Below are 22,599 nucleotides of genomic sequence, written 5' to 3'. Positions count from 1 at the left end.
CACTCGTCACCTTCTACTCCGAAGATCCCTTGCAAGGGAGAAATCTCTGAGCACAAATCTAAGACAATAGAAAGCGAGCTTGTCTCTGGGAAACCAATTTATCTTCAAAGAACAAGCCCTAGCACTGTTTTTCTATTTTGACAGCATGCACAACATGAGCCCACTTAAAAATACTGCACGACTTTGAATTTTCAGAGGCACAGAAATTTATATTGCTTACTTAAAAAGAAAAAGAGAAAAAGGAAAGAAAGGATTTTCTTCTCTATTTCAGTGAAAGACCTCTCCAATGCCCAGTTGGGTAACTGTAAAACCATACAGCTTCATCTTACTCTGAAGTTTAAAACCACAGAGTTTAGACTGACTACATAGAAAATGGTCTAATTGAAAAAAGATCCTGGAGTTAAAACGAAATGGCTCTAAACTATCTCCCCGTGGATTGCAAAGGGAGGTTTTAGTGGTTTTATTTTTTTTTTCATATTTGTACTTTAATGCTATATTCATTAGTTATTTGCCTCCCAATCTAGGGTTCCATTGCCAAAAGCTGTTTATTAGCAGCATAACGTTTGGAAGTGGATGCAAACCAGCAGCCTGCTCGTAGCTCTGAGATTGCTAGGTAACAGCCAGCACTCCTCCATTCCCCTCCTCACCCCTGCCCTCAAGCCTACACGCCGGCACTTCGGCACCGTGCTGCGTGTTACGGCACAGCTCTGACACGATTCCAGCCTACCAAAGCTTCTCTTGTACAGCACTACTAAGCCTCCTGCTTTCTGCATAAAGCAAAATAAAGCTAGAGGACAGAGAAGGCATTCAAGAAGAGGACGAGTGAAAACAACACTTAATGTAATAGGAAAAGGCTCATCTACATTCGGCAAGAGTATTTCATAACACACATCATTTACTTCAGGGTCAGCACCCGCTGGCTTGACAGAACACAAAGTTCACAGCAGATCTCAGGTATTCCACAGGTACGTGCTTGTGAGTTGAGGGGGGAAACAAAAAGAAAGCTCACGTGCAGACCTATCTTTGTGGCACATTTACAACTCCGGCATATCCTTTTAGAAAGTCTCTAGGGGGAAAAAAAAAGCAGCATATGATTTCTCTCTAAAATAAACAAACCAGGTAACTTGATCAATTCACTTTAGAATACGGCCTGAGTCTTCCAGCCAGCCCAGGTTAGAATTACTGCATCTTCAACTCAACTAATAAGTGCAGAGAAAAGTACAGAGGCAGAAGTTACACCAGAACATTTGTCTTCTAAAAAAATCCAAGTTTGGATTTAAACCAGAATTGTTCATTCTGCCTTACATTACAGAAAGCAGATAATAACATCTACTCCTATTCCCCACGACAATAACTAAAATCAAATATGACATTCAGGACTTCCAAAAGCATCCCACAAAGCACGAGAAGGCCTGCCCATACTGAAAGTAATGAGCCTAAGCAAGTTACCCTACTCTATTTTATATACAGCTACAGAGCCAAGCACGAAAGACCCAAGCAGGATCTGATCAAATCTAGGGATTGCGTCTGCTCCACAAATAATCCTAGAACAAGACCTGTGCTCAAGGAGGAGGAGCTTCCCACATCCCTCACAAACAGGGCAGGTGGGAGCCTGGGCTGTAAGGAGCACCCCACCTCTTCTGCTGCCCATCCACCTCGCTGGGGTACACACTGCAGAAACCCCTGGGCCTCCCGGATTATAGGAGAGGTAACTGCAGTCTTGCTACCACCACCACTGGGGCAAGCACTAGTCCTGCTCAGAAAGCCCACGTCCCTTTCTCAGCCAACTGCAGCCTGCCCCTTACACTTCCACCCTGCGCTGACACCTCAGTTTTCCTTCTGTAATTCCTTCTGTAACAAATACCAAAGGCCCAGCTTTGGCAAGTTGCATCCTGAGGCAGCACCCAGTTCACAGCATTAGCAGGACACAGCCACAGACCAGCTGGCAAGGCTCCCTCCGAGAGCTCCTTCCAACCTAGTGCATCTGACGGCAGGGGGCAATGACAGCTGACAGCAAGGGATCATCTGCCACTGCCCGCGGGATCTGTACCCGTATGCCGAATTATTGCTTAAAAGCTCGCTGCCTAGCCAGAGAGATGGAAGTCTTCACCTCCACAGGTAAGAAGCACAGATGGGGGAGGAAGGGGCTCAGGGACCCGTGGCAGGAACTGACACTGCCTTTTGCAGCAGGCCACGAGGCAATCCTTTGCTCAAAGGATGCAAAGCTTGCAGCTACTAGACCCGCAGTGGGCATAAACAGCCTTTTCAGTTCACGTCTTCAACCTGAAACAATGCTGTTCTGTCTGGAACACGACTCCACAGCTCATAACACGCTTACTCGCATGTTCTCAGGCTAATTCTGCAAATCATTAACAACATAATTAACAATATCAATACGAGCATTCACACCACCCAACAATCCGTATTCCAAACATAAAGCCAAGCCAATTAAAGAACGTACCTAATGATGTTAGGATATTATGCTGGTGAAGCAGATTTTACAATTTCTGAAACAGTCCATTAAGATCAAGCGTGAAGTGCTTTCTGTTCCCCCAAAGACCTTACTCTTTCAGTTGTACCCATATAATTGGCATCTTTTTTAGTCTCTGGAGAATTTACTGTCAACTTGTAACACCCTCGTAACTCAGAGGGATCCTCATGTTGGTGTCATCATCGTGTTGATTAAACTCAAATGCACAAAATCAATTCACAGCTGAAACACTCGATGCATGAAATCCTCAGATGCCAACAATACCTGAAAGGGATCCACAGAGCACCCTTCTGTGTTATTTGTCATACCAAAGAACTATTAGTTTGGCTCTGAGCAGAGATCATTACAGACCAGCACTTTTGACTTAATTTATTAGAATTACCACTTCTGTCTCTCGTTGTTCTGATAATGTAATACCATAGCAACAAATGAGAAGCTCCAAATTATAAGCGTGGCTCAGAAAGGAAGTGCATAGTTCCTGTATATACAAACTTTGATCTACTGCAGGACGGTCAACAGCATCTGTTACTCTAATATCCCACGTTATTACAGCCATTTAGCTAAACAGATCACAAAAAGACTGCTCCATTAGCCATCTTCCTGGCGTGCGTCCAGGGAAGTTGCAGAGTGGCCATGGCTGAGCATCAGCACAAACCTCAAGGACTTGGATGGGCGGCTGTGACTAAACGCCTGCACTCAGCAGCGTTAGGAGCCTTACGTTGCTGTTTCCAGGCTCACATCTTTAGTTACAATATCATAGATGAGTTTGAGCGCTCTAAAGAAGGTGACACAACCTGACATGTCATTCACGATTATGTTTGTAATTGCCAGTCCGACCACGTGTGAGCCCACTTCACATTTAACCTGCTCCGAAGGCAATCTGTGAAAAGCCTTTTGAATGTAACTTGGGTGGATCAGAGCTGAGCAGCCCGTGCATTGTGGAGTCCATCTGGAAACCAGAGAGAAATGGCAGAAGTCAGCCTTCTGCACAGGCAGAATTTCTGCATGAGAAAAGAGGACATGTCCAGGAAACTCAGATACAAATCTAGACAGAGCTGCATACACAGATTTTATCGGTTCTGCATGAGACAGAATTTGAGCCTGGAGCAGCAGTAAGAGGAGGAGGCAACACATAAGTTTCAGCCTGAATCCCAGTACGTTCTGCATGAAATGTCAGGTTTTAAACAGGAGAAAAAAAAAAAAAAGAAAGAAGAAAAAAGCTTCACTCTGAGTTATGAAATGTCTCGTGTTACTTCCCAACCAAGAGAAAAGCCCCTGTCAAGGAATTAAAAGATCTTGTTTCCACTACCAGCTTTGCAAAGGGATTTCTGAAGAGGCTAAACCAAAATTTTTCCTCACTGTAACCACAAAAGGGTAGATAATTCTCCCCTTACACAAAGGCTATGACGCCAGAACCTTTTGTGTCATGAAACATAGGGATGCTATGGAGATGAGTGTGGACACATATTTCAATCTGCAAGGCAGAGTGGGTGACTTGACCTCTGGCTTTTCACCTCTTAACCTGCACTCCCTTCCTCTGTCCCTTTCTTTTACTACTTGACTTCAGTAAAAACACCGATTGCAACTTCAACATATGCATCTGCAAGACAGGGACCTACATCTGCGTATGCAAGATGCTGATATGCAAAAGACACTGGTACGAGTTGTCAGAGACAAGATACATCTGCAGTCAGCTCGCTGAGAACCTACTTCTGGCAGCAGCAAAGCAGCACCACTTTTGAAGCTGATTTTCCCCAGTTTAAATTATGCTGCGTGCAAGCCTAATGAGAATTGCTCTTCGCCTCGTCCATTTAGTACATCTGACATCATTCTGCTCTGAGCATTACTGCAGCATCTCTGACAGGCTCTTCCTAGCAACTTTGGCTGGCAAAAATGGCCAGTTTTCTGTCTTCCAGCACGTCTGCAAGAGGGTACGACACACAGAGATTTAGCTGTGATAAGTTTAGACTGCGACGCTTTTGCTGATAACATCCTCTTTCAATAAGCCAACTTGCTCCACACACAGCTCGTTTCCAACTAACTCAAAGGCACAGGCTGCAGGGGGGCCGTACTCCTCACCCACAGAAAGCACACCGAGTTCCTCGCTGAATACAGCTTTTACAGGGCTCTGACACCTGCACATTTCCAACACAATTGTGAAAGCACGTTACTTTGTTGTCAGGTACGGGTTACTTATTAGCCACCTCCCTGAATTACAGGCAGTTGTATTCTTCCCTCACTTATCGCGTTGCTTTCCAGGCAGTGCTGTCAAAGTGCCACTGCTGTATTACAGCAGCCCAGCTGACAGAAGCACCTGGAGGCTTTAAGGATACGCCACCGTACCATGGGCTCGAGTGGCAAGGGAAACACCAGTTCAGGAGGTCCCAAATTGTACCTTCCTTTAGAAGGGTGCTCTTCACAAACAACAGCCCGATGCTCTTCGCTACTTCCCAAGCCAATGGGAGTTGGAAGCAGAAAGACAACGTCCATGGTATTAGTATTTTTACAGGAACTCCAGAATAAAGATATCTTTGTAAAACTGCTTTCTTCTGAAAGCTCCCTTAAATACTGAATATTTATTTTTCCTAGTCTCGAAGTCTAAACTGCCTAAGATAAATTATTTAAATCTAATGGCACTCTTTTTTTTTTTTTTTTTTTCCATATTCCTAACTTTCAGGCATTAGTGCTCTGTTTTATAGCACCTCTTATTAAATAAAGCTTTACACCTGACTGTCCTGACCAAGCCCAGAACAACTGGAATAACAGATAAAAACTTGCTCCAGAGTTTCATTACTGTTTTAACAGTAGCTTCAGTGAGTATCACTTAGTACCAGACAGCTACCCTGCCAATCAATACTTTTATTATTACTCTTGTTAAACAGCAGTAAGTGCTGTTTATCAATCAGAACTAATCAGCTCCCTGGGTAGTAAATCACCTGTCCAAATTATTCATAGCCCTCTTTAGTGAGGCACATCGTACAGGTAAATACATAACCCATTGCACAGTTTATTCAACATACTGTTATCAGCGAGACAGCATTGGCCTAGGTCAGCTGCAAGCCAGCTCTCAGTAAGCAGCACTTGAAATAGCTGGCGGCACGGCTGTGCTGTAGCAGCTAACAGCCCACAGGCTTCTCCAATTTTAAGGCAGACTTCGCAGCCTGGAGCTGCCAGGGATGTAGCACACAGACAGTTTGGTGGTGCCTGTACAGGCTGCAGCCACAAAAGGCTCAGCGGAGCTCTGGAGGCACACTGCGACCTGCCTTGAGAGCAGGGGGAAGCTCTGATAATCCCCAGCCCCCATATGAAATGGGATCTCTTTGGGGAGATGGCAGAGGGGTGAAGTTCTGCCAGTCATATAGAACTGCAGCCTTGAAATAGCAATGTTGTGCGTGCCCCCAAAGATGACATTGCTGTTGAGCTAACCAGACAGCACTGTGTTTAATGTGCCCCAGAGATTCAGGATTTAAATCCTTTCTCCAATGACAAACATTTCTCTGAAAAGAATACACACTGTTCCTCTTGCACAACGGAGAGCACATCTTGAATAAAGACATGTGCCAGTCTATAAAGCAGGAGCAATCTCCACGCTAGACATTCAGACCCTGGAAATCACTTTCCCTTGGAAATGAATGAAGACAAAAGCCTAAACCCTGTACGTCACCTTCCTCCTAGCACTACTGCAAGACGAACTGACGTCGGTAGAGCTACGAAGCCACACACTACGTAACAGAGATGAGAACACGCATCTGTCACTGCTTGCTTTCATGAGTGAAGGACAGACAGTGACGTCAGGAAGTCCGAATACACTGGAAAACTTGCCTCCATGGGAAGATTCATTAGAAGAAGTAATGAAGATGAATACTCATTTCCTCTCTGGTGAAGAGCCCTAACTCTGAAACGACGAAGAAGGAAGTTTGCGTGCTGACAGCACACGTACGCAAAACCAAGCCGGGGAAGGCACGGTCTCCTCATCAGATGCAGACACAAAGTCCCCTGTTTTGGTAGGGTTTGACATCCTCCAGAGCTAGCTCTGAAGTTTAGTAGGAAGACCTCTGCCTGTTGATTTGACGCAGCAGCACAAAACATCACGAAAACCTGAAGGCAGGCCACAGACATGAGACAATATATGTACCGCTTGCAGAGGCTGCCTCCTGATTTTATAGGCTAACCAAGCAGAATATTTGGAGGAGAATGGTGATATACAAACAACACCTGGGTAGTTAGAAAAGCCCCAAAATAATAGCCAGACACGCATAGCAAACCTAAACCTCTTTTGATTTGTAGCCTGAGGTTGTTTCTGTGACACCCCAGTACTGGGATGTATAATAAAAGTCGTCATTAAAGCACAGAAGATAGGACTGAAATATGATTCTCTGGGGAAGGACACTACAGAGGTGTGCCCATACACACTAACCCCGAATCAGAAGGAAGGCAGCGCATACAACAGAAAATTGTTATCCCTGTAAATGCAGGCCAGGCGCTTTGCCATTTCTGCTCTGTGTGATGCTAACTGCAGGCATGCAGAGCTGCTGAACGATACCACCAAGACTGCAGGAGTCAGCAAAAGGCAGGAGAGGAAAGCAAGGTCAAGCATACATTTTTAATGGTAAAAAGCCTGAAAGCAACTGAGGCAAGTATTAGTACAAAACTGCAAGCTGTATGGACATTTGTTGCCAGTTACTTGGACACTCACACAGGAAGATCACACGTATGGAGACAGAACATTGTATTTGAAGTGCCCTGAAAATAATGCTCTATCTCCTAAAGAGCTTGGGGAAGAAAACAGGAAAAAAAAAAAAAAAAAAAAAAAAGCAAGCATATTGGGGATGGGAAGCAGCTAGGCTAGGAAGCATTAGAGAAGTGTCTGAGCTTGCCGAGCAGCAATGTGACAGGCACTCCGAGAGATCAGTTATCCTCCCAGCAATCAGGAAAGCTGATGGCCTAGAAGCCAATTTTCAAACTGTGCTAATAATAGGTCAGTCAGCAAAGCACATGCTGCAGAAATTCAGCCAAACGTACGTACAAACAGTGGACGTGAACACAAGAGGCTGTTTTAATTAAGGAGAAGCGAGACTGAGGACTAACTCTCTCGTTTACCAGGAGCATCTCCACCAGCAAGGCAGGCACCCTGTGCCAGCTGCTGAGCGGGCAGGCGCAGGCAGTCCCTGCCAGAGGACTTTGATGGACAAAGTCAGCAGAGGGCAGCCCGGGAGGCACGGCAGCCCATTGCCAAGTTAGGGCAAATCGGGACCGAGAGGAGACGAGTGCCCAGGTCTCCTGACTCCCAGACAGCTCCTAAAAGCACGCATTGCTCTTAGTTAAGGCCAAGTGCCTACAGAAACATTAAGCAGCACTATAGCACAGGAGATGTGAATCATGGGGAAATTGTTTTTGAAGTCACAGCATTTGAAAGCCTGACACAGATGCCCATTAAAGAAGCCACTTCAGCATACAGCTAATATTCTTCCGTACCACAAATTGTCTTAGGACTGTTCTCAGTACCTGAGAATTTAAAAGTGCGAAAATCTGGATTTCAGAAGGTTATGGACAGTCCAGAGTCGTCCTCCTTTTTTGAAGTTCTTTGGGTTCCTCATTTCAGAAACTGTACCCTGGACTTACTGTGTAGATTAAACCCAAAGCCTGTTTGCTGTTCCTGCCTCCCTCACAATAATAAGGGAGATATTTAGCAGTGGGAAATGCTCATTAGAGATCTGCGTTTGATGTAGTACCATTTCCCTAATGGGCCTTGAACAATTTCCATGTTTTGAAAGCAGAGAGATTTCCTTTTAAAAATAAAATCAGCGGCCTGATGGGAAGTTGACCTCCATGAAATATTTCCTTCCATTATCACTTTCTGTGGCAATCCTCTACCACTTTCCTTGTCTCTTTTATTCCCCTCACATACCAGTATTTTCAGTGGTTACAGAACCCCATCAGCTGCAACTTCCAGGTGACCACGAGCTGCTGCCAGGCTGACTGCCCTGCGTGCCAGGAGGTATTTCTGTACTGCAGAGAAAGCACCAGCAGGCAGGTCAACTTTCCAGGACTGCCACTCTGGCTGCTAACAGAGACAGTGGCTCAACGTTTAAATGCTTTACCCTCAGCTGTTAGGGATTAGTTAGATCATCTACTGCCACGGTGATCTTTGTGATGTTTCTCACACATCACCTGTGGAGGAAGAACTCACCTTTAAGATTTCAATTCCGAAGTCTGCACTGCTGAGCCTACTGGTTACAACCACCCCTTAGCAAGCAGTTGCATCCTCAAAGAGCTGCTCTTCCATTTCTCCTGAAAAATGTGACAGACACAGCTTTGGATGCCAACCTTTTCAGTAATTTTCTTATCCCAAAGTTTTGCAGCCTGTTCAAGAAACCACATCCCTGTTCTTGAGTTCCTACTGCCCCTACAACAGCTCCCAACATTACACCTCAAATTCACCAACCAAGAAGATGCAAAACCCAGGCAGAGGCCCAGGTATTTGCTGCGCCACTATTTTTTACTAGCTTCTTCAGCTTCACTCCGATTTCTAGTTCTGGAAACCTCACATCACAACTCCTCGTCCCAGAGGAGTCCTCATCCAGATTCCCAAAGAAAATACCCTGCGTCACCTCTTCCAGCATGTGACTTCTTTATTCTGAAAATGGCTTTTTCAACCCAACCTCACCCAATAGTGGTTGAAGACTGGCCTCGCTTCCTCAGTACCTCAGCCGCCTTCAAACACAAAAGACGCCTCATTCCCTGCATTGCCAACTGAACTACAGTGAGTTACTCCTGCCCTGAAAAATCAGAAGCAATCCACACATGCAATAAATGGATAAAGGAACAGTGCCATACGGGCTTAGCCTCAAACATTGCCATTCATGGCAATGTAACTTGCCCTTCAGCAGAAGAGGATTATAATCCGGTATCACAAGGGTCCTATTGATAAGAAGCTTCCCCAGCTGTGGCATGATTTCCATGCATGCCAGTTTTACACTAGAGGCAGATGTAGATTACACATCATGTTTTTACAGAAGTCTATGGAGAAGCACCGCGAGTACTTGAGCACTGAGAACATGAGGCATTTAATACAGAACCTGCTACTAGTACAACAAACAAAGCACTCCTCAAAGGCTTAAACACACAGGTCTTATTCAGTACCTGGTAAAATGCCAGTGTGGCACAGGGATCTAAGTTCTTCCAGCTCCTGCGTTTTGCAGCTAAATCAAAGGCAAGTCTATCTGCACGTCAGAAACTGTGGGATAGAGTCCCACGTATCCAATATCCACTATCAAACAGTATTAACAGACAGAGATGTTGACTGCTGAATTGTGAGAGTTGCTAAAAAAACACGAGGAAAGCCAGCAAGTTTTTCATTGTACATGTTAAAATAACCATTTCCAAGGAGAGACATGCACCATCTTTTCTCATTTAATTAATGGTATTTATAATCTCAGTTCTCCAAAAGGTCTAGTTATTCAGCTTTTTTTCCTTTTTACATGCCAGGAAGAGAACTGTGAATACATGTTTAATGATGCACCTCTTGGATGTTCTCAGCAACGAGATCCACCGCTGAGTAACCTTGCTCTTGAGTAAATTAAGCCAAACAGTTGGTTTTAGGAGCAGGTATTTTTATACCTAGTAGTATTAAATATTAAATCCTTCCCATTAAATTATTACATATATTTTAAATATTGATATATTAACTCCAGCCATTATTGTTTGCTTGTCAAATGTATTGTAAAACCTAGGAAGATGTAATGAAAAGATCTTTGACCCATAGGGCAGTCCAAATATTGACCGGATTGCTTTAAAGCCCCTATTCAAGACAGACACAAAAGAACTCTCTCAAATAACTCAGCCATAATCCCCAGCAGCTGGAAAAACGCCACATCTTTCATTTGGACGAGGGCAATGGGAACGACACAGAATTTACAAACATGCTGAAGCCAAGTCTAATCCTACAGAATCCTACCTACAGCAGGCAGAGCCCTGGGGCTCTCCTTCACACATCCACTTAGCAGGCCACATTTGGTTTTCAGGCCCAAAGAGACTCGGTCACCTCAGGACACAAGTGGAGAAAGGACCTTTGAGGCCAAAAAATATCATCTCGTTATCACCAGGAACCACAGTGTGTAGTGTCATGAAATGAGAAAGCTCCAGCTCAGGAGAAGCTGGAGAAAATGCCCAGCGGTAGGTACATCATCCCGCCTTCTCTCAAATACATTCAGAAGCTCAAGCTATGAATTCTGCAAGCTTCCCCAGCCTTGGGAGCAGGGACACCTCCCTGATATCCCATAGCTTAGGTGGTGCTAGCACTCTGACTGCAACCAGCAGAGGAGGAAGCTTCAGCCACGCATCCCCTCCTACTGAGCATCCCCTCAGCACTTAGAGCAGTTTCTCAGCACTGCCTTCCGTCGGACAAACGGGATCAACATCTCTTTACAACAGCTTTTCTGAGGAAGACAGATTAGAAGGCACTGTTGACTCCCCAGACCCGGATGCCTACATTTCATGACACACACAGTTAGACAGCTCATCTCTTTCCACGTGGACTGGGTCTTCATGCCCCCAGTTTTCAGCACGCTGCCGTGTCGGTGAGGTTACCTACCTGCCCACTTACACATAAATCAACCAACACTAAAAACCGATGCCATCCATTTGATTGCATAATACAACTTCCAGCTAGAGAATGCAAAAATAATAATGCACAAACTGGCCAACAATACTTATTTCTTGTCCTGTGCTGCCTATGCATCTGTTGATAGACTGATTTCTGTCTGCGTGTATCCCCTGAGAACTGCTGTTATCTCTCCTTTTTATTCCGGTAGAATTTCTTTTCACCTGGTTGAATTTCAATTTGTCCTTCTTCAACACTCATGAACAGAAGAACAGATGACAGAAATGGCATTCCGTTTTCAAAGAAGTAGCAAAGAATTGAAATATGTTTTAGTCAGGTCATAGAAATACAACAATGCAATGAATATTGTCTGCGTTTCCTATAGTTAAGGGACATTACTGAAACAATAAGATATATAACAGATGTTAGCTTGTCACATTAATTATTTTTTCTTTTTTTTTTTTAAACCCCATGTTGAGAATCATTCAAGTAATAACGTGAAATCAGCCATCGCTCTGCGTACAGATGAAGCAAGTATTCCAGAACTTTCACCAACAAAAGAATTTCATACTGCAAAACCCAACTAAAATCAGAAAGCTGTCCTGCCATCTGTTTAAAATGGGCTTTAAATTTCCTTGTTGTCATCAGAAAAGAAATGCAGCAAAATGCTATGTATGACTATTTTGAAGGCTTATCTTTATCGATGGCAGCAAAATGTAGTTAAACACGCAAACACACAGTGAGCGTGTCACACCGCAGGATCCCGCGGTGCTCCTGTCAAAGTACAAGCCCAGAGCTGAACTGAATTTGCTTCGCAGCCCCTCACTGCAGCTAAGCCCACGCTACAATAGGCAGCAAAGGTCAACCTAGCACATAAAAATCAAAGAGGAATGGCACAAGGCCAGAAGAACCCGTACACATTTCCATCCTAGGCTACTGTTTACCCTGCTGCTGATAAAGTCAATTTACACAGAGAAGCGTGATCAACCGCTTGGTGATACAAAAGCTCCTCAAGTCCAAGTGCAGTGGTGCTGGGCCTGGGTATCTGGCAGGACACACCTGAGCCAGCCCAGACACAATCAAAGGGTCAAAACACAGCCCTGAAGGAAGAAGCAAGGCGTGTGAGCACATATCTTGCACTGAGGGAGGCCTGAGCAGTTCACTGCTTGCCTTGCCTGAGGTTGTCAGATGCAGGGAGCGAAACACTATGATCTCCTTCATCCTAAACCCAAAAAGCAACACACAACCTCTCCAGGAACTCAGTTCTTCGTGTGGCCAGAGCTCATTCTGAAGGACTTCTCAGACACACTGCTAGACACTACGTATTATTTCCTTTCTCTGCAAAGAGGAAACAGGAAAACAATGCAAGCTCAACCAGTTAGAGAAAGCTACACAGCTACAGCCACCAGTGACATAAGCTAAATAAAAAATTAAGAAGAGGAGCTTTTTTTTTTTTTTTTTTTTTAAAATATACAGTGCTTCATGTATTTATTTTAGATTACTGATGAGACAACAGTAGCTAGACAAAAGCCAGTTTCTTCAAAACAATACTAAATTAAAAAAAAAACAATCACAGTCACACAGGGGCTGTGTCCTTCTGATATTGCTTCAAGCAGTTCTACTGTCATCGCAAGATCACCATTTACATAGAAAGAAGGAAATTCTCTTAATTTCTATATATCCTCCTTTTCAATGTATTTGTTATTTCACAGTAAACACGAACCCAACCACTCTCTGTAACAGCAGAAAGTGGTGTTTCCTTCCCAGTCCTTGCAGTATGAGCACCCCAACAGAAATACATTTACTTTCTTTATGTAGGTACTGTTATAATGGGGTACAGGAACAAGCTTTCCCTAATTGCCATGAATTATTAACCAGAAAAAAAAAATAAATCATTTTTGTTGCCCTTCACAGAGGCTTGATTTGCAAGTTTAAAAATCAAAGTGACATTTAATGTCTCTTGTACAAATGCCCAAGCTTTTAAAAAAAAATGCTCTGGGCATTATAAATACATTTTTTCATGAATATGAGCACAACAATTCTATAAATAGCTATTCTTCACAGAATTGCTTCAAGACATTGTTTTTAGAGACAACAGTAGGAAACTGAAGGAGGACTTAGTGCCAAATATATTAAAAGTTAAATAAACTCTCCAATCAACTCTGGTTTTCCATTTATTATTACAAAGTTTGCTACTCTTTTTCAACTTAAACAATTAGTTTATGCAAGGGAAGCAACAAATCAGTAGACTGTGCTGTGTCTTGGCATAGCTACTGAGTTGGTGTAAATCAGTCATATCCTTCAACTTCTCAGGGGATCCACTTTGCTTCTTCGGGCAGCTATTTAACAACTCCAGACTGTCAACAGATGAACGCATTAATAACCAGCACCACCTTGTACAAGCACAAGCAAAGTAAGGCAGGATTTTTATTATAACTCCAAGATATGACTTTCAAATACACTGACTCAAAACTGTTCTCCATCTCCTCTAGAAAGCAAACATCGCAAGATAAATATGAGCTAATGTAACAGCAAATTGCCTGTACAGTCTGCACATTTAATGGTTGCTGCCTCCTCAAGCAATTTGTGCATTGGTATCTAAACATAAAATCAACAGGAACTTGTGAAAAACAGCTACACAATGAGCAAAGCAGGTTTCCATAGCCAGAATAGCATACTTAGTCATCTTGGCATGTACTCCAAAACAAGGCCAAAGGCCCAACACTACCAGGTTTTCAACAGGCAAAGGGTACAGGCACTTAGCTCCTAAGCACTTGAAAGTTCATCTGTAGAAAAGAGGAACCTATTTAGTTTCTAGTTTTACTGCAGCATTTTGCTATAACAATTTCAGCAGTAATTCGCTATTACATAGTTTATATGCTTTATGAAAGAAGTTGTACCCAACTGCTAATTGCACAGATGCTTTCAGCATGCTGCAAACCACAGTCTCCAACAGCTGGAAATACAACAGGGCTGATTTCAAGGGGTGACACCAACACCAAACTGGAGTAATGCAGCGATGAATCAGGCCATGAGCTTCCCAACAGCTCCCCAGCCATAACAGTGATCTAAGCATGCTGCAATGTTTTTAAAAGAAAATGAGCATCCAGTAAGGATTAGTAAGAATTTCATGACGTGGCCCATCAGGCGAGGCCAGGGAGCGTGGGGCAGTTCAGGAGGAAGAATTCAAAAGGAGCTCCAGCCTTTGGGTATTCTAGCCCTGCCATGTACCACATGGAAGGCAAGACAGAAACCACAAGTCAAGTATGAACCAAAACAGCTAGATTGTCACCTGTAAACCAAAGCATTTATACAACTCATCGGGCAACAGCTCAACAACGTAGCCAGAAACAATAGGAGCACAGCAGAAATCCAGTCTCCTACCCTTTTCTCCATGTTTTGTGCACCAGGAATGGACCACAGACCTTTTTATGTTCACTCCCCAGAAGAGTAGAGGAACAAACACTGATGCTATATTTGTCTAACATGCCAGAACCAGCACATAAAGCCTCCTGACTGCTGCCCATCACGCCATAGCAAACAGAAAGGATCATTCTGGAGTAATTAATCTTTTCCTCTTACCTTGTTTTGATCTGTCCAGTAGAAGAAAAATCCCTGTGGATCTGTTCTGAGAATAATCGGAGTGACAACAGTGGAGTCCTAGAAGGAAAAAAACAAAACACAAATTAACATGTTAGCACACAGGACACGTAATTATGCACTAGCTGCTTTGCCACCCCGTTAATGAACTGCAACATCTAGATACTACTCAGAAGGTATCACTTGCAAGATGTCACTAGAAGAATTTAATGTCACCTATCTCCATTTTCCTGACATAATGTATTTCCATTACTGAAAAGACAGTATTAAATAACTTCAAATGTGTCAACGCATGGAGTTTTTCCAGAAAAGCTGGAAGTGGAGTTAAACAGACATCGCGTGCTAATTGCCAAACCAGAGCCCATACAAAAAAGTACTACAGTTATCACAAGTCCCATATGTGAATCCAAATTAACCTTTGGATATAGAGAAAACCTAAATGCCTACAAGCTTTAATTAACAGATAAAGACTGACTTTGCCAACAAAACCTGAGGTAGTGCCTACTATGTTATAATAAGGCTTTGTCAACTACTTTAACACTAACAACCACCACCACGCAGCTATTAGGGTTTTAGTCATGACATACACATGCTCTTTCCCTTCCCCCAGATCAGTTTAAAACCTGTTTGCTCTGGTAACAAACATAGCTCAGGTCATTTAAAAACAAGCACACTTGTAAGCGCCAGCACTAAGGAGGCCTGGTTTCCTACATATTTATGTATTCTGACTGGCGCCTGACCCAGGAGATACAAGCTCTATCCAAAGGCTCTCCTGCAGGTGGGTGTTCATTACATCTCTCTCCCACTGGGATTCCCTGGTGCCTAACAATAATTGAAATCAGCGCAGTCTGGTCCTGATAGAGTTTCTCTTCTCCTTCCTCTGCCATTTTTCATGACATCTGTAAAAATGCTGCTACGTGGGGACCCTACCTTTTTGCCAAACTCGATTAAAAAGTTATGGAGGGAGCACAAAAGAGAGGAAGGCAGGCAGAGAGAGAGATTGCTTATGCCTTATCTCCACAGGAAACCAGACTAAATACACAATTCCTCCTCAAACAGAATGTAGATTTTCAAAGTGTTAAAGGTGTTTTACAGCTTTAGTATCCATCTATTTTCAAAGCAGCAGTATGTGAGGTCAGTCTAAATTCCTTTAAGGACAAAAATAGGCTCTGATAGGTTCAAATCAAAATCAAATGCATTTGTGATTTGTTTGTTGTTTTCTTCAAATGCAAGTGAAGTTGTTGGAGGTGGCATTATCATAAATAAATAAAAACTAACTTAACGTAAGCGTCATTTCCAAGGCAAAAAGATAAGCCTTCTGCATCATGCTATTAGTACAGTCCTCTGTGATGGAGCAGCAAACTCCCAATAATGGACGTTCATGAAACAGGGAAGTTGGATTATTCCCAGTTTGCATGTTTTCTATCTCAGCATAAGAGAAATACAAACTGAAAAGCAATTCCACACTAGGAAGAAATATAAGATCAAGCCCCTAGATGAGTGTAGAAAACCTCTTTGCTCCCAGAAGACATGGGCTGGGAATTAACTGTGCCACAGGTACAGTGACACCCAAAGGGCTCCACGTGGGCTTTTGGAGGCTGGGAACAAGCGCGGCTGTCCCAGAACTATGGGAACTGCCCAGCTGGGAGCAGAGCTGCTCACACAGCACCACCAACCCCTCTTTTCCTCACTACAACAGGAAAAAAACAAACAACAACAAAAAAAAAAACAGTTCTGGAGACAACACTCTTCTATTATATTATTTTTATGTCCCACACAGCCTTTGCATAACTATGTAAAATGAACGGAAAAGACTTGAAACATCCTTCTGCTTTGGGATGAGATACAACTTGGGGAAGGGGGGGGACAAAGAGAAAGAAGAGAAAGAAGTGATGAGAAACAGGCATGAAGAGATTATGTCTCAGATTAATCCATTGTGCAAGTGAATTCTCTCAAATCAGCTGCTCCAACCCAAAGCTGTTCAGATTTGCCTGTGCTGATGACTTCGAGCTGTCAAAGTAATACTTGTCCAGCTGTGGGTTGTAAGGTGTTGGCCTGAATCAGACTCATAAAAGTGGAGCTTGGGGAAGAGAGCCTTCAGTATCTAGCAGGCAACATAAAGCAAATCGCACTGTAACAATGACTTAATTTAAGATCCACTGTGCTTCAGGAAGATTTTAATAAATAAATAAAAAGCAGCCATACATTATGCCTGTCTTCTAGATTAGCTACACTTCTGTGACATTAAGCACAGCACTATTAACACGCTGATGAACATGGGAACCCCACCCTGCCACACTGAACACAAACACAGGATCAGAGAAATACTTGGTACATGTGACTTGGTGTACGTAACTATTAGGAACCCGTCCACGCAGTTAACAGCAGTAATAAAAGTCACATGCAGAATGTTTTATATATTCTACAAGATAACTATAAATCTCAGTCCCTGCCACTAGGAGCCAGACTATTTAGTTCTGGGAACAGAAGAATGGAAATAAACTTCTCTAGTCAGCTCTGCAAGTTGTTTTGCCCACTCAACAAAGGACAGAGTGTTCGTGTCACGTGGAAGAGGTCTGTTGCTTGTGTATTGCTTCACCATCATCTGCAAAGGTAGGCGACAGTCAAAAAGGTACGTAAACGCACATTTATTTACTATTTCTATATATATATAAAAATATAATATAATATAGGCACATTTATTTACTATTTATATATATATATAAAATATGAGTGTGCATGTGTATATATAAACACACACTATTATATGGAAGAAAGTGTGGCTTCTTACCCAGAAGACACACCCGCAGTCATTCAGGACAGTGTCCTGAAGTCCATTAATTCAGTTTCCTCATCCAAAGAGCTGACTGTCTCATAACTCCCCTAAATAGTTACCAACCACATTCACTTCTACACAAGAGGCTAACAGACAGGGCCCAAGTGATCTGCACTGCCTCTCAGCCCTCTGTCTTCTAGTTGAGGCAGTTCTATACAGAGCTGTAAAAAATAAAGGAAAAAAAAAAAAACACTCAGAGGACAAACATATAAGGAGCAGAGGTTCATTTCTCCCCTAACCTGTTCAGATCCAGAACACAAAAATAAAACAGATGAAAAGGAAGAAAAAAGAAGGTAGTGTTGTACATCCCTAAAACTGTCAGTTTGGGAAATTAGCACACATTTATGCGTCTAGAAAGGGCACAGATCCTCTGGAGGGCTACAAAGCAAGAAGCCCTTTGCATAGGGGCCCCAGATTCGTAAGACACTTCCAAGTGTATAAAGAAAGAAGCAGGAGTGGTGACCAAAGAAAGAATCAATGGTGGTCAGGCAGGGGAGAAGAATAGAGAAGCAGGGTGTCACAAGCAGTGAAAACGTCAGTGACTTCTCAGTTGTTTTTTAAGAGCCACCCCTGGGTGCTCCTGCCAAGCAGGGGCTTGGTTTCTGACTGATGGCACTGCAAAATCCTTGAACAGAAAGGCCGAGTGGTCCTATTCCGACAGGCTTCATAGCACACACACATCTGAACTTGAGTGATTTTTTTTTTTTTAAAGAGAGCTTTTAATTTGACCTTTAAAGGCCCTCTACCTTTTATTTCTTGACTTTGGGCCAATTCTCTACTTTCCTCCAATTTCACAGCCTCAAATCAGTGATGTGGTTTGGTCTATACATATTCCATTCATTTGCCTTCTAATTGCCAGCACAACCTCAGACCCTGCAATAGCAACATCCTCTTTTATACTTTTAAACAAAGAGGTTTCAAATTTATTCCCACAAAGTGCCACCGAGAACCCTGGGATACTTAGCTGCCAGGCACAGCAGAACACAGCCATAGGAGATGAATGTGCAAACGTACACGTAAGTGTATGTAACTACTGCAAGGTCTAATGTTAGGTGTAGGCCTCCTAAGCTAGATCCCAAATCAGCCAGCAAAAGCTGCCACCTCTATTTTAATATTACCAACCAAGAACTCCCTGTCCTTCATTATGTGCTAAGGCAAAGGTGTATACTATCACCACCACGTTTTGTGTCAAGAAAAATCGGTGTTAAAACGATCAGAGAACGTCACTACTGTACCTGTGTTGCAGATACTGGATCAATCCCATGATAAATGGGAAGCTTCTAATGGATCTTAGAAGTGGTTTACAAGGGAGCAAAGTTCTACACGTACCTTGTCAACTGCAAGATCACAAGTCAGGTGAGCCTGTGTTTTTATAAAGCAGACAGATACTGATGATGTTACTAATGATGTTGGGCCCCTTGCTACAAGAAGGACATCGAGGTGCTTGAGCGGGTGCAGAGAAGGGCGACGAAGCTGGTGAGGGGCCTGGAGAACAAGTCCTACGAGGAGCGGCTGAGGGAGCTGGGCTTGTTCAGCCTGGAGAAGAGGAGGCTCAGGGGCGACCTTATTGCTCTCTATGGGTACCTCAAGGGAGGCTGTAGCGAGGTGGGGGTTGGCCTGTTCTCCCACGTGCCTGGTGACAGGACGAGGGGGAATGGGCTAAAGTTGCGCCAGGGGAGTTTTAGGTTGGATCTTAAGAAGAACTTCTTTACCGAACGGGTTGTTAGACATTGGAACAGGCTGCCCAGGGAAGTGGTGGAGTCACCATCCCTGGAAGTCTTTAAAAGATGTTTAGATGTAGAACTTAGGGATATGGTTTAGTGGGGACTGTTAGCGTTAGGTCAGAGGTTGGACTCGATGATCTTGAGGTCTCTTCCAACCTAGAAATTCTGTGATTCTGTGATAAACAGCAGCAGTCACAATCCATACCTACAGACTTTTAAAAGAACAGGAGACCAGCCTTTCTGATCAGCTCTTCCTACAGGTGGGCTCACAGCTCTGCCTTATAAACCCTGTCCATTGCCTGCTTTTGCCTCAGATTTTCAGAGGCCTCTTCACATCCCCAAATAATAACCTGAATACTTTTTACTCACAGCAGCATTTCATGTGCTTGAACCTTCTCCTGGAAAGTTTCTGCCAAACTGCTTCCAAACCCAACGCTAAGAAATAGAGGTTGTTTCTGGCAGAAGCAAGTATTCTGCAGCTTTCCTTTCACCTTGGAGAATGGGCTTGAACTCTGGTTGAGCAAGGGTGTAAAAGCTGCATGGAAGGTGTGAGAAGAGTCCCTGAATGGAGTTTTCTTGCCACCCCACAATGCATGGGGATTGCAGGATTGAGGAGAGGAAGAGGAAAGAAGGGATAGCAAAACCATAGTTCACATGTGTTCAGCAAATAGATTAGCTTCTAACTTCCATAATACACTGGGCACACTCAGACTGGAACTAAACAGGATTACGCAAGCAATTAGCGCTATGAATTTCTTTAGTCCAACAGCTGAACTACAAAGGACAAGGAGAAACTGTCCGTCCCCTGGTTTGCTTGTAAAGGAACAGATTGCCAAAAGGGAAGGCTGGAGACACTGCAAGAGCGCTGGAGGTTGGAAGCAGGAGAGGAAATCAGAATCGGGACTGAGGGCCAAATAGGATTGGGACTGGATGCAGGACTAAAAGTAAAAGTTGGGACCTGTAAACTGAAATCCCACTTGTTGCACAGGAACATGCAGGGAAATATTCTTCACCATTAGAGTGGTTAAACCCTGGAGCAACTTCGCTGACGGCACCACATGACAGAAGTCATCATTCCGGTAATTAAGGCTAACTTCCTGCAAGTTTAAAAGAGCTACTTCAAGCAGGATTTGTTTCTCAGAAGCAGACTGCCCCTGCCTCTTTCAGGACATCCACGATCTTAGGTTAATTACAGCCTTATTTCACGTAGCTTCCAGTTGTGTGTGTGAGCCCTCATTTGTTGTAGACGCTGCAAATTATGCAGTGAAGAAGGAAGGAATAAAGAAATGTATGTAGCCAAACGCCAACTGGGAAGCTATCATCTCTGCCAGATAGCTCTGTGATGCTGAGCAAATCATTTAAACCAAACTGCTCATCGGCGTGACTGCTGTATTCTGATTTTAAGGGAAAACCAGAATTCTATTTCCACATTTCATTATCTAAGTTTTAGATATGCTGAGCCCAAATCAGTCATCTGCAGTCACTAGGGACTCATTCTGAACATCTGACTGTGTGGTGCTACGCAGTCAGAAAATTGGGTCCAATGTATCTAATCACGGATTAAAAATTAGGAGTTTTTAATGTTGGTCTCTTTTTTTGGACCTGCAACAGTACAATAGGGAACACATTTTGTCATCTAATGGGTCTTGTGAAAATAAATTAAGAGGTGCTTATGAAGCATTTCCTTTATAATAGATAAAAGACTCTGTAACGATTAAAGTTAACTCTACTTCACCACAGCTTTTTATAAAAATAAAAAATAAAAAAAAATAAAAAAATAAAAGGCTTGCAGCACTTGCAGCACTCAAACACTAGGGAGAAGAGTCCATACAGTACACAACCTCAGCGCACTGTTCACTTCCCTTCCATGCAGGATTCTTATTTACTTAAAAGAGACGTGTTCTGATTTCCACTTTCTTCAGTATCTAAGGCTCCAGGCGCTCAGAGGCTACCATAACAGATGTTATCTGCAACTTGAACCACGTGAAGTCTTCCCCAGTTCTTCGGAGGCACACATCTCACCACTCTGCAGGGGACGGAGCTAACTTCGGGCTTTCCCCTTTAGCAAATGTTAAATGTTGAGAAATTTTAAACTCAATCTGATAACTTGTTTATGTTGCAAGAGACCCAAACCACAACTTCTATTTGTTTAGGTTAAATACTTTCATATAGCATGGAGCTGTTGTTTGTTTACTACACAAAGAAAGAAAGGAAAAAAAAAAAAAAAAAAAAACAGAAACTCTAAAACATTTGACTAACTTCTTCCCTCCAGACTGAAAACATTCAGGAAAAAAAAAAATAAACTGTTTTCAGTTTATTGTTCTAGTTTCATACACACAGAACAATGGTTGCTCATTTTTCACAGCCCCAGTACTACCCTGTAGTGACAGACTCGTGCAGAGTTTAGAGAAATGCAGGAGGATGGGAAAACAAGCTGCACGGGCATCAGCATCTTAAACCGCTTCTCAACATTTCCGGTCTTTTGTTGCTGTTGTTTGATCTCTGCTTATCCATAATGATACTTGGATGTTGCATTTACTTGAAAGCTTAAAGGGGATGTACCTCACACTCTTGATAACTTCTAAGAGCCTGTAACTAAGTAGAGAAGCCTGAGAACTCTGCATAGCACTCGTCTGAACTCAAAAAAACATCAAGATAAAGAAGGGGGCTCTAAGAGACAGAAGGCATTAGAACAGAATTTAAAAGACCTGGGCTCATTTTTGTTTCTCCCTGGAATACCTGGTGCTGTATCCACTAAACAATCCTACCAGTCAGTAGTTTAGTTTCAGTAACTAAAGGTTCCTTTAAAATAATAGTAATAAAAAAGGAATCATGTCCCTCACCTTAGGCGTTGCTACATTACCTTACCGGTATCGTTAACTTGCAAGTAGAAGTAAATAGCACAAGTCACAGAGCAAGCAGTCAAATTCTTTATGTAAAGTACATATTATCACTAGGGAAGACGAGAAAGCCTTTAAGCAAGAACTGAAAGCAAACCTATTTTTGAAAATACACCATCAAATTAACTTGCTTCAGTATGCCAATTACCGCTCTTAGAAAACACCAGTTCAGCTGTGCTCTAGCTGGTGCACTATTTGTTAACTCTGCTATGTCTACCTTGTTCCCACTGCAGGCCAAAGGAAAATAAAGTAAGAAAAAAAAAAAAAAAAAGAAAAAAAGAGGCAGAGGCAGGTCTCAGCCCCTTCAGACTCCAGCTCAGTGCTGAGGGAAGTCTTTCTTTAAGAAGGAACCTCCTTTATACTCAGGGTTCATTGATGTCCTCAGCTAGCAACATATTTTCCTATGTTAAACTCAGCCCCCTCCAGAAAAGCTTCACCCATACATT

The 22,599-nt window shown here is 43.0% G+C and overlaps 1 protein-coding gene across 5 annotated transcripts in view; it reads right to left on the bottom strand.

Annotated features, from left to right (window-relative positions):
* PLCB1 (phospholipase C beta 1) overlaps window positions 1-22,599 on the bottom strand; it is a 374,969-nt gene that overhangs the window by 348,078 nt on the left and 4,292 nt on the right. For all 5 annotated transcript variants that reach the window (XR_014618326.1, XM_084284914.1, XM_084284915.1 and 2 more), the window contains exon 2: window positions 14,676-14,753. Coding sequence is in view for 4 of the 5 variants with exons in the window: in XM_084284914.1 (XP_084141040.1) it covers window positions 14,676-14,753 (78 nt within the window). In the remaining variant the exon portion in view is untranslated. The remainder of the gene's footprint in view (window positions 1-14,675; window positions 14,754-22,599) is intronic.

Source organism: Netta rufina (assembly GCF_964035555.1).
Source record: "Netta rufina genome assembly, chromosome: 3".
Lineage (NCBI taxonomy): Eukaryota > Metazoa > Chordata > Aves > Anseriformes > Anatidae > Netta > Netta rufina.
This window is presented reverse-complemented; position numbering and strand designations above follow the sequence as displayed.